At 45.4% G+C, this 15,947-nt stretch overlaps 1 protein-coding gene across 2 annotated transcripts in view; it reads right to left on the reverse strand.

Moving 5' to 3' along the window:
* ULK1 (unc-51 like autophagy activating kinase 1) overlaps positions 1 to 12,777 on the reverse strand; it is a 98,390-nt gene extending 85,613 nt beyond the window's left edge. The window contains exons 1-5 of one of the 2 annotated variants that reach the window (XM_087705789.1): positions 12,525 to 12,777; positions 11,817 to 11,888; positions 11,278 to 11,374; positions 9,682 to 9,774; positions 9,509 to 9,550 (exon numbers count right to left, since the gene is read on the reverse strand). In XM_087705789.1, coding sequence (XP_087561915.1) covers positions 9,509 to 9,550; positions 9,682 to 9,774; positions 11,278 to 11,367 — 225 coding nt within the window. In that variant the 5' untranslated portion in view covers positions 11,368 to 11,374; positions 11,817 to 11,888; positions 12,525 to 12,777. The remainder of the gene's footprint in view (positions 1 to 9,508; positions 9,551 to 9,681; positions 9,775 to 11,277; positions 11,375 to 11,816; positions 11,889 to 12,524) is intronic. The other variant, XM_087705790.1, reaches the window with a different exon arrangement.
* Between the last annotated feature and the right edge of the window lie 3,170 nt (positions 12,778 to 15,947).

Consider the following 15,947-nt stretch of genomic DNA (forward strand, 5'->3'; position numbering starts at 1 on the left):
ATAGAAGAGGAGAGAATAGAATAAAAAAATAGAATAGAGAATAGAATAGAATTAGCACAGAATTTAGAGTGTAGAGAGAGAAAAGAATAGAACAGAATTAGCACACAGAATATAGAAGAGGCGAGAATAGAATAAAGATTAGAGACTAGAAATAGCTCAGAATTTAGAGTGTAGAGAGAAAAAAGAATAGAACAGAATTAGCACAGAATATAGAAGAGAAGAGAAAAGAAGAGGAGAGAAAAAAAACCGAATAGAGAATAGAACACAATTAGAATAGATTAGAATAGAATAGAATAAGCACAGAACTTAGAATTTAGAGAGAAAAAAGAATACAACACAATTAGCACAGAATATAGAAGAGGAGAGGAGAGGAGAGAGAACAGAATAAAAAATAGAATAGAGAATAGAACACAATTAGCACAGAATATAGAAGAGGAGAGAATAGAGAGAATAGAATAGAGTTAGCACAGAATTTAGAGTAGAGTAGAAAAAAGAATAGAACAGAATTAGCAGAGACTATAGAAGAGAAGAGACAATAGAATGGAACAAAATTTTATTGTCACTTTAATTGTACACTAATCAGCATACATTAAAATGAAATTTCAATACATTCAGCTCTCAAGGCATAACTATTATGCATACACACACACACAAGACACAGAGAAACATCACAGTCTAGTTCGAATGTATACATATACAGGGCAGGGGAAAAAAGAATCCTATGAGTTCACCAGACGGATGGCTTAGGGAACAAAGCTGTTACAGAATCTGGCAGTCCTGCTAGAAATACTTCAAAACCTCCTCCCAGAGGAGAGGAACAGAAATAGACCGTGGAGTGGGTGTGTGGGGTCTCTAACAATGTTTTGAGCTCTAAGCACATAGCGCTTATAAGCAGCATCCTGAATAACAGGAAGCGAGCTTCCTATAATCATCTCAGTTGTCCTTACCACTCTCTGTATGGACTTTCTATCTGAGGCACCACTACCCCCAAACCAAACAATGACACACCTTGCTAAATTGCAAAAGATTGCAAAGAAACTCACTTCGTAGTCCTGGGGTATAAAACCACCATTTTCGACTGCAAGAGAAAGTTACTGGAAGTTGGGGGGGTCTTATATATTGTTTTCACTGTAGTTATTATTTCAGGAAGACGCGTGCAAACCTGTAGTGCTAATTATCATACCTGCTCAAGGCTGGGATATTTACTGCTTGCAAATCACATCATGATTTACAATGAATTTCAGACAATAAATATTCGTTTACAAATAACAACCACATTAAGGCAGTATCTTCAGTTTCCTAGCTGCACCAGGATTTCAGCTGGGCTCTGTGCTAGGAGACCAATGGCACTCATAAGCTATGGGTTATAGCTTAATGCTTTACAGACAACCAACCAGTTATTGGCACCTTAACAAACCATGTTTATACAAGCCATAACTTAGCTAGACACATCAAGTGAAGACACCGCCATATATCCATACATATCCATGAGAGTCAGTTTGGTGCTGTGATTAAGGTGCTGGTGTAGAAACCAGGAGACTGTGAGTTCTAGTTCTATCTTAGAGAGGAAAAGCAATTGGGAGATTTTGGGATAATCACCAGGAGACTGTGAGTTCTAGTCCCACCTTAGAGGTGAAAGCCAACTGGGAGACTTTGGCACAATCACCAGGAGACTGTGAATTCTAGTCCCACTTTAGGGAAATAAGCAGCATGGTGACTTTGGACCAGTCCCTCTCTCTCTCAGCCCAACCCACCAGATGGAAATAGAGTAGTAGTAGGAAAGTATTACGTATGTTTGCTGCCTTGTGTTATTTATAAAATAATAAAGAAGGGATTAAAAATTATATCGATTGCTCCAAACTAACGTAACTGCCTTCATGCTTCCTTCCCTCCAATCCTCAAAAATTCATAGCTGTAGCAAAAAACCTTTTAGAGAAAGCTTCAAGTATAAGTTCTAAAAATACTCCATACAGCAGAGACTGCCTCCTTGGGAGTTCGAGCAATGAAGGCCCATTAATACATTTCAATAATACATAAGTAAAGTTTTAAGTAGGTCACCCTTTTAGAGACAGCTTTCAGAGGCACGCTTAGAGTTTCATGGGGGAAGGAAGGAAGGGAGAGAGAAATGAGAAGAATGGAGGAAAGAAGGACACAGAAAAATGAATGAAGACAGGAGGTATCAAGGAGGGAAAAAATAAACAAAGGAAGGAGAAGGAGGGAGAGGGAAGGAAGGAAGGACAGAGAAATGAGGAGGAAAAGAGATGGATGGATGGATGGAAGGAAGGAAGGAAGGAAGGGGGAAGAGAGAGGGAGAGGGAAGGAAGGAAATGGGACAGAGAAATGAGAAGGAGGAAAGGAGATGGAAGAAAGAAAGAAAGAAAGAAAGAAAGAAAGAAAGAAAGGAAGGAAGGAAGATGGAACAGAGAAATGAAAAGGAGGAAAGAAGATAGAAAAAGGGAGGGAGGGAAGAACTTGGAAGAGAAGCAAGTAAACACTTTCACAGGACAGACTGAAGCATAAACTCAGCCAGACGTAGCCCACTGTGGCTTCATAGCTCCATGTGAACCCAGTTTCAGAGGGGCTGATTCTGCCCAACTTCCTTTGAAATCTCCTCTTCTCATCAGATTTGGCACCCATTCAATCCTTGGCCACTGAAAACAACACCATGAGGTGACAAGCAGGAGATTAGCTCACGCCATCCTGGTTTCAACACTACCTAGATTTTGTAACCGCACTTGGGAAGTGCTCGCTCAATACTTAGTTAAAAAAACAAAAATTAACCCCAGCTTTCTTTCTTCAATTCCAAAATTAGTTCTTGTTAAGTCTGTGGCTCCTTAAGAAGGTAAAAGAGAACAATTCTTCCCACTCTAAAACATCCTCCTTTTATATATCGGTGGCTTTATCCCATGGAAGCTTTTCCAAAAATATCTGGAGATTATTTGAAGCAAGGTCTGTTTTGAGGAAATGCAAGCAGAGGGACGAAGAATCACAGGGTTGGAAGGGACCTTGGAGGTCATCTAGTCTGCCCAATCAGGAGTCTTCAAACCATCCCGTAACAAATGGTTCTCCAATCTTTTCTTGAAAAACTCCAGTGATGAAGAACCCGCAACTCCACGAGATAAAATGGATTCACTGTCAAGGAAATTTCCATCCAGATTCAAAACCATTAAAAAAATGAAAGTTAGAATATTTTGAACATGTGCTGCAACACCTGGGAAAATACACCATCCTTCACTTAATCCTCAAGGGAAAGACTGAAGGCAAAGGAGGTCCAGGCAGAAGAAGAACATCATGGCTTCAAAATCAAAGTTTGGACAAAACTCAGCAGCACTCTTTCATTCAACTTTTGATCAAAATAGGATCGCCAACATGATTACTAATGTCAGATGACAGACATGGGAGGAGGAGGAGGAGAAGGAGAAAGAGAAAGAGAAGGGGGAGAAGAAGGGGGAGAAGAAGAAGGAGGAGAAGGAGAAGGAGAAGGAGAAGGAGGAGAAGGAGAAGAAGAAGAAGAAGAAGAAGAAGAAGAAGAAGAAGAAGAAGAAGAAGAAGAAGAAGAAGAAGAAGAAGAAGAAGAAGAAGAAGAAAAAATATCCAGGTGGAATCTCCCTCTGATGACATTTTCAGACCAAAAACAATTTAAAATGGGAAAATGGGCATGTTGTGAGAGATTTATCTGAGCTTTTGATCAGAAGGTCCCACATAGCTGCAGGGAAGCAACATTGAAGTACCAAATGTCCATATATCGCCCTTATCCATCAACCACAGTCTACAAGCCACAACAGCTGGATTCAGAACAATTTTGTGTGAGGGGCAGGCATAACTGCCACTCACGCAGCCCGGTTGCAAATAGCCCACAGTCCGGTTGCAAGCTGGGGTCCACAGGTTGGGGACCTCTGGTTTAGAGCAACAGTCACCAACTGGTGTTGGTGATCTGCAGAAAAATTATTTGCATTTTTTATATTGCACTAAATCCTCAAACAATGGCTGCTGGGACGGATGCATGCAATGAACGCTTGTGTTGCTGCAGAGTCTCTCCCTTCAGGATCTTTTTGTGCAGGTTGGAGGGGGGCAGAAATTCTGACTTGGGGTCTGCTTCAGCCTCCTGGTGGGGGGCTTTGGGCGAAGGCTGGAGTGAAGAGCCGCTGGTGGCGATCGTTCCAGTGGGACTGCATCATGGCCTGGAACTGGCTGACCATCACAGCCCGCTGAGGAGCCTCCAGGGCCGGTACCTGGCCTTGAACTCCTGCAGGTCTTCCCTCTGCTTGGAAAGCCTATGCTTGTAGTCCTCACTGAGGTTCTTCTGCTGAGCCTCCTTCTCGGTCAGATCCAATCTGAACTGAACTGTTTTGCCAACTCTTTCTGTGGTGGCTGCTTAGCTCCAGCACCTGCTTCCTGTTGGGGCCCTAAGGAGCCTGGGTGGGCAGGTGAGGAGTGGCTGGGAGGGGAGGGGCGAATAGAGGCCGGGGCAACGCTCCTCGACATGAGTGACATCAAGTTGGCCATGCCCACCCAGTCACATGACCTCCTAGCCATGGTCCAGCCGGGCAGATCGTATTAGTGTTCCTTGGGATTTAAAATGATGAATTTAGTGGACCCTGAGGTCTGAAAGATTGGTGATCCCTGGTTTAAAGCTTAAGCCACTGAACAAAACCAAAGCTTGGTTAAACCCTCAAATTTTTTCTTCTTCAGCTGTGAGGATACAGAATATCTGCTTAATTCTCCTTTTTTTGTGTGTGCGCCATGTCTTTTAAACGGTGGACCTGAAGGCAATGCAATTCCAAACAAAAACTCTTCTGGGCTCTTTTGAGTTAAAGCCTGGGAGAGAAACCACTTCTTTAAATAAACACCTATCACATAACAGAAAACACAACCCACTGTCCAAATTCCTTGTTTTCCAAGTCAAAGACAGCTGTGTTTTCCCATGCACGCTGCCGCAGCACCGAATCAAACCAGCAGACTGGCAACCTTACACAGTACACAACATTGGTTTTATGCTGCATTATTTAATGCCACAGCTCTCAGAAAAGAAGTTTGATGGTGGTCTACACCATTGCCAAGTTGGGGGATGGGGTGGGGAAAACTAAAGAATATAGCATACAGCTGGAAGGGACCTTGGAGGTCTTCTAGTCCAACCCCCTGCTTAAGCAGGAGACCCTATCCCGTTCTGGACCAATCGCTCTGCAGTCTCTTCTTTAAAAGCCTCCAGTGATGGAGCACCCAAAACTTTTGAAGGCAAACCATTCCAGTAATTAATTGTCCTCACTGTCTGGAAATTTCTCTCTATTTCTGCTTTGGATCTGGGTTGATAAGCTTCCATCTGTTCCTTCTCATCCTGCTTTCAGGGGCTTTGGGGAATAGAGTTGACCCCCCCCTTTCTTTTTTGTGGCAGCCCCTCAAATTTTGGAAGGCTGTTATCAAGCCACCTGATCAACGAATCTGGAAAAACGTGATCAATCCCATCACGCTAAGAGAAAGCTCAAAATTGCCAGACCAATCCTCGAATACAGCTTATTGGCTTGGAATCCACACTGTGTATCGGACATTAATACAATTGAGTGAGTCCAGAAGTATTTCACGAGAAGAGTCCTCCACTCCTCTGCTCACAATAGAATCCCTTACGCCACCAGGCTCAAAATTTTGGCCTTGGACAACCTGGAACTGCAACTCCAGAAATCATTCTGATGAGATTTGGGCGTCCGGATTGTCAAATAGGATCAATTTGCTTCCAGAGATGATTCAACAAAAACCTTTTGATGTGGGTGCAGAATTCCAATTAATTCACAGTTATTTACAGGCATCAGATTCAACTTAGACGAATCAAGCTGACTCCACACTTTCTCCTTTAAAAGTTGATAGAATTTGGAGTTTCAACTCAGTTGCCTTGCAACTAGAGTTCCAAATCCAATTTTGTATTGGATTTTTATTCTGAAATCCAGAGGTATTTCATGAGAAGAGTCCTCCACTCCTCTGCTCACAATAGAATCCCTTACGCCACCAGGGTCAACATTTTGGGCTTGGACAATCTGGAATTGCACCGCCTGCGCTCGGACCTAAGCAGAGTACACAGAATTGTTTGCTACAACATCCTACCTGTCAAGGACTACTTCAGCTTCAACCACAACAATACACGGGCAAACAATCGATACAAACTCAAGGTAAACCACTCCAAACTCGATTGCAGAAAATACGACTTCAGCAACAGAGTGGTCAACGCCTGGAATGCTCTACCTGACTCCAGGTAGAGCCCCAAACCCCCACAGCTTCAACCTTAAACTGTCTACCGTGGACCTCAGCCCATTCCTAAGAGGTCTATAAAGGGGGCGTGCATAAGCGCACCAGTGCGTCCCTGTCCTACTGTCCCCATTTAGTTGTATCCATTTCTTTCGTTCATGTCCATGTTCATACTTTATACCAAAGTTTGCTCTTTGACAAACTAATAAATCAAACTTTTTTCCCTTCTTTATTATATCTTCCAACCCAGATTGAAGCAAGAAAAAATTCTGGAGGGAGGGAGGGAGGGAGGAAGGGGGTGAAGGGGCGAGGAAAGCATTGTTAAATTGTTCTTCAATAACTTGTTGTTCAATTGGTCAATGCCTGGAATGCTCTACCTGATTCTGTGGTTTCTTCCTCAAACCCCCGTAACTTTAACCTTAGACTGTCTACCTCACCCCATTCCTAAGAGGTCTTTAAGGGGCATGCATAAGCGCAGCAGTGTGCCACCGTCCATGTCCTAATATTCCCTTGTATTCGTATCTATTTCATGTATCCAAAATCATGTTTATACTCATATGTTATCTAATACATGCTTAACAAAATAAATAAAATAAATAAAGGAAGGAGGAGTAAGAGGATAAGGAAAAGGAAGGGGAGGGAAGAGGAAGAAGAGGAGGAGGAGAAGAAGGAGAAGAAGAAGGGAGGAGGAGAAATTGGAAGGAAGAGGAGGAGGAGATGGATGGATGAATAATGATGGGAGAGAAGGAGGAGGAGGAGGAGGAGGAGGAGGAGGAGGAGCAAAATAAATAAAATAAAAATAAATTGCAAAAAGAAAAAAACAGCGAACCCTACCAACAAAAGCCACCCCTTGCAACCAAAGACTACCGTTCCCAGCATGCTTCACTGGCAGGCAGGGTGCCGGCAGTGGCTCACGCCACAAAGTTCCAGCGGCATCAAATTGCAAAGCGTGATGCAAGAGCCGCTCTCGGCCAATCAGAGCGGGTAAAAGAATGTCAACAAACAAGGAGGCCTGGAGACCACATGACGGGCCAGACAGGCAAACAAACCTCTGATGCACAATTGCAAGAAGCCAGCCAGTCTCTCTCTCTCTCTCTTTCTCTCTCGCGCGCGCAACCAACCCCCGCCTGTGGGAAAGCAACAAGGCAATTAAAGGCCACTAATCTCAAAACAAAGGCCCGGGGATGGAAGTTGGCCCAGGGATCTGGGTTCCAAATAGGATTTAGGCAATTCTGCCACCAAGCAGAGTGCCTTGTGTACACAAACACACACAAAGAGAGAGGGGGGGAGAGGGAGGAAGAGAGACAGAGAAGAGAGGGGAAAAAGGGAGGGAGACAGAGAGAGAGAAAAAGAGAGACAGAGAGAGAAAGAGACAGAAAGACAGAGGGGAGAGAGGGAGGGAGAGACAGAGACAGAGAGAGAAAAAGAGAGACAGAGAGAGAAAGAGACAGAGAGAGACAGAGAGACAGAAAAGGGGAGAGGGAGGGAGAGAGGGGGGAGAGGGAGAGAGACAGAGACAGAGAGAAAAAGGGAGATAGAGAAAGAGAGACAGAAAAGGGGGAGAGGGAGGAAGGGAGAGACAGAGAGGGGGGAGAGGGAGGGAAAGAGACAGAGAGAGAAAAAGAGAGAGAAAGAGACAGAGACAGAAAGAGAAAGAGAGGGAGGGAGAGAGGGGGGAGGTGAAATATCTCTACACACATTCTTCCTAATAGCATGTTTTAACATAACTCTACCATGTCCCTTCCCTCCCTCCGTGTTTTGAAAGAAGAAAAAGCTCATGAATGTTATGAAGAGACAGACAATTGCACAGCATTGCAAACCCTGCAGAGGCAAACAACATTGGTCAATTTCCTTGGGAACTAACCCAGCCTTTTCTGCATGCTTCCTGAAGAGGGTGGAGATGTGCCCAGGCACCACAATATAAACATCCATGCCAAAGTCATTTCCACACAAGGAGATAAAACAGCTCAACACGCGAGAAAGCCCGATACCTTTGAATGCAATGGGATCCATCATTTTATACTTGACTAAAAGGCTCCTCAGGAAAAAAAAATCAAAACACAAATACAAAACAGGAAATGCCCTTCCTGTTCCGGCTTCATCTACAATACTTTATAATTTTGGTTTTGGTTTAAAAAAAGATAAATCACAATGTAACTGAACGAAGGGCCCCGAGCTTCCCAAATGAAATAAATAAACAGGTTAAACCAGCAACAGTAACAATGCCAGCAATGAGATTTTAGGCAAGAGCCATGCAAATACCCTAGATCCCCAAATTATAGCAATGCACTCTTAAGCCAGCCAATTTTCTTTTTTTTTTTTGTAAAATAACTTGCAGCTTTTTAAGGTTACAACAACAACAAACCTTAAAAGCTATTTAAGGATGGCCCTTTTTTGCCACTGCAGGCCAAAACAGCTTGGCCCAGAGATTTTTTTTTCTACATGCCATCATTTTCCTGAACACCTAATTCCCATAGCGTTGTCTTATATTTAAAGAAATTTTACCCATGTAGTAAGGTACTACTATTATCCTTCTCATTTTTTCTACTACCTTCTCCGATGGGTACCTCATCATTATATGCCTTTGTTGTTTGAACCAATTCCTTATATGTCCAATCACACTTGGCCAACAAAGAATATTATATATATATATAAAAGCCAAATGCCACACAGTCATCACGAAATCCCCAGAACCGTAAAGCCTACAAATGTGAAATTTGGCACGTATGTTCCTCTTGGCTTCTAGGTACTCTCTGAGAAAGGATTTTTCGAAATGGCCATTAGATCATTAGTATTTCTTATACAGTAATTAACACACTCTGATGCTAAGGAGTTCTACTCCCCCTCCCCACCTGAAAAGAACTCTGTTCCAACCGCCAGTTGCCCTATATTAACACGCCGTGATGCTAAGGAGTTACACATTCTACATTAATGTCCAAGGTTTAAGTGTCAATGTATCAAGCCCCATCGTAACTACTCATTAATTTTCAAGCTTTAAGGGTCAATTTATCAAGCCCGATCACATAATTTTGTAGTGAAGCACGGGTATCCAGCTAGTATTCCATACACAAAGTTATCCATTTCAGCTGAAGACCTCCAGCCCCATGGGTTAGAGGTCAACCTAGCTGGTATTTGGATCAAATCTTCATCCTTGTAGTCATCTCCTATAAAAAGCTAATTAAACAACACCCTCTCTTCCCCCGTTGGCTTGGCCCATCAACCCTCCTCTCTCTCCCCCACATAAATCTTTGGACCTGAATTTGGAGCAAAATACCTGGAAGTCGTAGAGAGCCACGATGTTATCATGTTTCAGTTCCTAGAAAGAGAGAGATTGGAGGGGGGGGGGAAGAACCGTTACTTATCAAACAAACAAAAACACAGTTCGTAATTCAAGTGGACGCCAAAGTTCTTTCTCCGAAGTCACTTCCCCTTTTCCCTTCAATTTACCTTCAATATCTTGATCTCCTTCCCCAAGAGAGTCTGGGATTTCGCCAAGTTTTTCTTGTTGATGCATTTGATGGCCACTTCAACTTCAGGCTTCTGAAAGTTGGAATATCAAGGGAAGACGGTAAATAGGGCCCCCCTCCCCCGGGGTTTTCCATCACACACTTCCACAGACCCACCAAGCTGGGTTCATGAGAGTTTGTTGACCTATTCACAAGCAGCTATGCCCCAAAACCCATGGTACAAGATATTTTGTACCGCAGACTGGGTCAAACGCAGACAAACAACATTTTGGGTAGTTTGAGTCACTCGAAGCCTCGAGATAGGCAGGCAAACAAATTTGATAATAATTGACAGTATAAAAGTTGGTCTGAAACGGTTGGGTTTATTTGGTTTTCTAGTCTTTAGCCAAGACAAGTTCAGACTTGCCCTCCCTGATTTAATTTTCTTTCCCTTCTTAACAGGATCTCCAGCACCAAAACCTCTTCCAAATGAAATAAGGCCTTATTTCTAGCAACAAGCCTTACGAAGGATGTGAATCTCCTTCTGTCTTCATCTCTTTGCCCTTCAAGTCCCCAAATAGATAATTGCACATTTACTTTATTACAAGCAATGCAGGAGAGGATACAATAGACAATCCGGAGACGCTTGTTTTTAGCGCGAATGGCTGCTATAGAAGCCATTCTAATTTTGCAAACTCTTTGCCAAGATCCTTCCTACTCAAAACAAAAATGGCGAAACAAAACCTTTATCACCTTTCTTCCTCCAATCATAAGACTTTGGAGATGTGCCCACCAATAACTTATTCATACATAAAATGCAGGCCTTACTCCCTGCTCCCACCCTAAAAGCACTCCAGGTGTCTTGCCTAAAGATTCTTAAGTCTCCCATAGTGACCAAATAGAAACCCGAAATATATTTATTTATAGATCCTCCGAGACACAACAAAGAGTTTTTTCCCTTGCTTTGTGGCTGCTTTGAGATAGGGAAACCTTGCCAATCCTGTAAGATAAGGCCTGCTTTGCTTTGTGCCTAAGCAAATTCTCCATGTCTTTCCCCTAATTGCATCAGCCCCATGATTCAGTCTCTACCCATTTTGCAGTTCCTTGAGAAAATCTTAGCAGATTTTAACAGATCTTTGGGGATCTTAAGAGAGGCATGCCGTGACCTGCATCGTCCGGCTTACTTGTGGATTAATTTGAAATTTTGGGGTTGCTTGAAAAGTTAGAGAAGTTTCTTAGAAGGAGCTGGGGGGAAGGAGCTTGTCTAAAGTCCCAACTTAGATTTAGAAGTTTTATCTTGTTCCTTTGCCTGCTTGTTTGCACCTAGTTGGTTGAATCAACGATTCAAGGACTCCTTTTTTCACCGTCATATCAGATATTGTCATTTCACAGAGAGAGAGAGAGAGAGAGAGAGAGAGAGAGAGAGAGAGAGAGAGAGAGAGAGAGAGAGAGAGAGAGAGAAAGAAAGAGAAAGAAAGAAAGAGAAAGAAAGAAAGAGAATCGAGAATGCCCCCCTCCTTGTTCCCAGTAGAAAAATCACCCCAAATCCCTCCCATTTTCTTTTGAACTTTTAAAATAAAATAAAATCCTCATTTACCTCTTTGTGCCTGCCTTTGAAGACCACAGCAAAAGCTCCATGCCCGATCAGATCTTTCCTGCTGAATTCAAATTTTCCAACCGCTTCCATGTCGTTTCTGAAGGCGGGTAGCACAAAATAAACAAGTTTAAAAAAAATATTACAAAATTGGAACGGAGAAGGGGGGAGATATGGGGTGGGGAGGAAATCCAAGCATTGAGAGAGCCAATTTTTTTCTTTCCCATAAGAAGGGGGGGGACCCAGGAGCCGGTTTTCAAAGTAGCTCCTCTCTCCCTCTCCTGCGAATCAATCTCACCAGGAACTAGAAACTTGAAAAAGCAAAGGTTTTTCTTGGAAGACCCAGGTATGTGTGTCTGGGGGGTGGGGGAGTTTAATACCCATATGGCCCCCTGCCCTTGGTTGGAAAGAGATCGTGGGACTATCCTGGCAGCCTCCCACTTCCACTAATTCTGCGGGCCAGGGAAATAAGCGCTTGGGGGCACCCTTAAACCAAGCCAACCCCACCCCCCCAAAGCCGGCGCGACAAGCTCGCTCCCCACCTTAAACGCCCCCAGGCGGACGCGAGGCGCTCATCGCCCCCGGGAGCCGCTCCGATCCGTCGCCAAGGCCACCTTCAAGATCCCAAGAAGAAGGGGGAGGGGGGAGAGAAAAAACACTTTATTAAAGTCCCGCCCCCAAAGGAAAGGGGGGTGGGAAAACTTCCCCCCTCCCCAAGCCTCCTTAAGAGCAGTCACCAAGTTCCCCCAAAAGGGGGAAGGGGAGGCCTTATTAAAGTGCTGCCACCCCCCGCAGTAAAATGGAATAGGGGTGAGCAAATCATCCCCCTCGTTGCTCCCCCCCAGCCCCAAGCCTCCTTAAAAGCCAAAAGCCCCCTTGCCCCCTCCCATTCCTAAGCCCCACCTTCAGGATCCCCAAAAGGGGGTGGAAGAGACTTTATTAAAAGTCCTCCCCTCCCAACATCCCCTCTCCTCAAAAGAGCATTAAAAGTCCTCCCTCCCAACAAAAGGGGGTGGCGAAATCCTCACCCCCACCCCTCACCCTCCTTAAAAGCCAAAAGCCCCTTTCCACCCTCACCCCCCAATTCCCAAACCCCACCTTCAGGATCCCCAAAAGAGGGGGGGGGAGACTTTATTAAAAGTACTCCCCCTCCCAACAAAAGGAAAAGGGGCTGGGAAAATCCTCAACCCCCCCCTCCCATCCCACCAGGTCCCCCCCCATTCCCCCCCGCAACCCTCCTGGGAAGCCACCTTAAGCGCCGTGGCCTTTCGGGGCGATGCCGGGCGAGGCTGTGCGACCCCCGCGGCGCCCCCGCCGGCCGCGCCACCTCTGGCCAGATGCGCCCCGGGGCGAGGGAGGATGCGGCGGCTGGGCTGGCGGGGAGGACGGAGGGGCGTCCGCCCCCCAAAGGCGGCGGGGAAGCGTCCAAGGCGGGCGAGGAAGGGCGGGCGGGCGAGCGGCTCTCCGGCTGCCTTGCGCTGCGCTGCTGGCGGGGCTTCTGCTTGGCTGGGTTGGAGGAGGCGCTGGTCCGCTCGGTCGATCGCTAGGGCAGCGCAGGCGCCGCCGAGCCCAGGGCCGCTTGCCAGCCAGCCAGGTCCAGCCTCTTCGAAGCAGCCGGGGAGGCGGCGAGGGCGGCCTTTTAAAGGCGCAGCCGCCGCGGGTGAGTCAGGCGCCTGCTCGCCCAGGAGGAAAGGAGAGGCTGAGCTGGGGAGAAGGAGGCTGGGGTCTGGAGGAGGAAGGGGGGAAGGCTCCTCTTAAGGGGACAGGGAGAGCAGGGGGGGTGGGAGACTGATGCGGGAGGGGAGGAGAGGGAGAAACCAAGGCAGGGGTGGGGTCGATGGAACAGTCCGCCACTTGAAGTTGGCCCTGGTGCAGGTCCCCTTCCTGGGAAGGGTTATTAAAAAAAATAATGTTCCTAGCTGAGAGAATGAAGTGGAAGAAAGGGAGGAGAAGGCAGGAAAAGGAGGTAAGGAGGAGGAGAAACAAAGAAATGAAGGAGGAAGAGAAAAAGGAGAAGGAAGAGAAGAAAAAGAAGAGAGAGAAGGAGGAGAAGAGAAAGGAAAAGGAGATTATTATTATTTTTTGAAATAATGTTCGTAGCTGAGAGAAGGAGAAGGAAGAGGAGGGAGGGAGAGGCTCCTCTTAAGGGGACAGGGAGAGCAGGGAGGGGGAGACTGATGGAAGAGCGGGAGGAGAGAGAGGGAGGGTCCAAGGCAGCGGTGGGGGTGATGGAACAGCTCGCCACTTGATGTTTGGCCCTGGCGCACGCCCCCTTGATGGGAAGGTTTTTTTAAAAAAAAATAATGTTCCTAGCTGGGAGAATGAAGAGGAAGGAGGGAAGGAGAAGGGAAAACAAACAAAAGAAGGAGAAGGAAGAAGAGAAAAAGAAGAAGAGAGAGAAGAAGGAAGAGAAGAAGAGAAAGGAAAAGGAGATTATTATTATTTTTAAAATAATGTTCCTGGCTGAGAGAAGGAGAAGGAAAAGGGGGGAGGGGGAGGCTCCTCTTAGGGGGACAGGGAGAGCAAGGGGGTGGGAGACTGATAGGGGAGGGGGAGGAGAGAGAAAGAGTGAGGTAGGAGGGTCTAAGATGGGGGGGAAGTTAGCCCTGGCCCACGTCCCCTTGATGGGAAGGGTGTTTTTTTAAAAAAAAATGTTCCTAGCTGAGAGAAGGGGAGGAGAAGGAGGGGGAGGAGATGGAAGAGAAGAGGAAGAAGGAGGAAGAGAAGCGAGAGAAAGTAAAGGAAGAGGAGGAATGAAAGGAGGGGAAGAAAGAGGAGAAGGAAAAGGAAGGAGAAGGAGGAAGAAGCCAGAAAAAGTAAAGGAAGAGGAGAGAAGGAAGAGGAAGAATGAAAGGAGAAGAAGGGGGAAAGGGGAGGAGGAAAAGAAGAGGAAGAAGGAGAAGAAGCGAGAGAAAGTAAAGAAAGGAGAAGGATAGAGGAGAGGTGGAGGAAAGAAAGAGGAAGAATGCAAGGAGAAGGAGGGGAAGAAAGAGAAGGAGGAGGAAAAGGAAGGAGAAGGAGGAAGAAGCCAGAAAAAGTAAAGGAAGAGGAGAGAAGGAAGATGAAGAATGAAAGGAGAAGAAGGGGGAAAGGGGAGGAGGAAAAGAAGAGGAAGAAGGAGAAGAAGCGAGAGAAAGTAAAGAAAGGAGAAGGATAGAGGAGAGGTGGAGGAAAGAAAGAGGAAGAATGCAAGGAGAAGGAGGGGAAGAAAGAGAAGGAGGAGGAAAAGGAAGGAGAAGGAGGAAGAAGCCAGAAAAAGTAAAGGAAGAGCAGAGAAGGAAGAGGAAAAATGAAAGAAGAAGGGGGGGAAAGGGGAGGAGGAAAAGGAAAAGAAGAGGAAGAAGGAGAAGAAGCGAGAGAAAGTAAAGAAAGAGGAGAAGGATAGAGGAGAGGTGGAGGAAAGAAAGGGGAAGAATGCAAGGGGAACAAAGAGAAGGAAGAAGAGGAAGGAAAAGAAGCAAGAGAAAGTAAAGGAAGAGGAGCGGCAGAGAGAAGGAAGAGGAAGAATGGAAGGAGAAGAAAGGAGAAGGAGGAAGAAGGAAGAGAAACAAAAGAAGGAGAAGGAAGAGGAGAAGGAGAGGAAGAGAAAAGGGGAAGGAAAAGAAGAAAGAGAAGAAGAGAAAGGAAAAAAGGAAATTATTTCTCATAATTTTGGTAGAGATGGGGAAGGAAGAGAACTTTTTTCATAATAATGGAGAAGAAGGAGATTCCCCTCCCCTCCCCATAATATCAGAGGAGAAAACTCACTTAAAATATTCACAGTATCACCCTAAGAGCCACCCCTGTTTATAAACACCAAAACATTTACCACTTCATCCCAACTCTCTGCATCTACTACACATCTCCCCCAATCCCCCATCCTTAGGAAGGGAATGTTGTGATGTTTTTCTAGAAAATATATTAAGTCTTCTTTTGATGGCTAGAATCCCTACTATTATATTAGTCGCCCTGCTCTTTTATTAATACTGCCATTCCCTGAAGTTCCCACTGCTGTCGTAATCTGCTCTAATGATTAACCCAAACACCTACGAGGCAGATTTGTATTCTAATACCTGCTACTGGTCTTGTTCTGAAATGAATTCTGGATTTATTTAGACTTCTCCTGAAGGAAGAGTCTGTCTCGCCTACTCTTTCCTCGTGGCCTCCTGTCCCAGGCGGGCAAGGTTCTGTTTACAAACAAACAAACAAAGACAAGGCCAAGCCACTGTTTTTAAGGCAAAAAAGACAGATGTAAATGCCAGCAGAGATGGGGGGCAGCGTTGGCTGGGAAGGTGCATTAACAGATTAACAGAGTTGAAGGAAGAAAGAGGTAAGGAGAGCAGGGTGGAAGGGAGAGAAAGAGAAGGAGAGAGGATAGGAAGGGGAAGAGTAGAAGTAGGGAAGAGGTAAGGGAATAAGAAATGATACTAAACTATATTGGGGTTTACGGAAATACCATCCCAAGAAAACATAAATTGAGATTTGAAAGAGATGCCTATAACAACAGAAAAAGAAAGGGAGAGAGGACGAGAGGAAGAGGAGGGAAGGAAGAAAGAGGTAAGGAGAGGATGGTGGAAGAAAGAGAAGGAGAGAGGGTAGGAAGAGTAGGAGTAGGAGAGAGGTAAGGGAAGAAGGAAGGGGAAGGAGAGGAGGAAGGAAGGAAGTAGAGAAGGGAGGGAGGGAGAAAAGAAAGG

The sequence above is a fragment of the Thamnophis sirtalis genome, unplaced genomic scaffold (assembly GCF_051295495.1).
Source record: "Thamnophis sirtalis isolate CommonGarterSnake01/CBP01778 unplaced genomic scaffold, rThaSir2_p1.2 scaffold_2, whole genome shotgun sequence".
Lineage (NCBI taxonomy): Eukaryota > Metazoa > Chordata > Lepidosauria > Squamata > Natricidae > Thamnophis > Thamnophis sirtalis.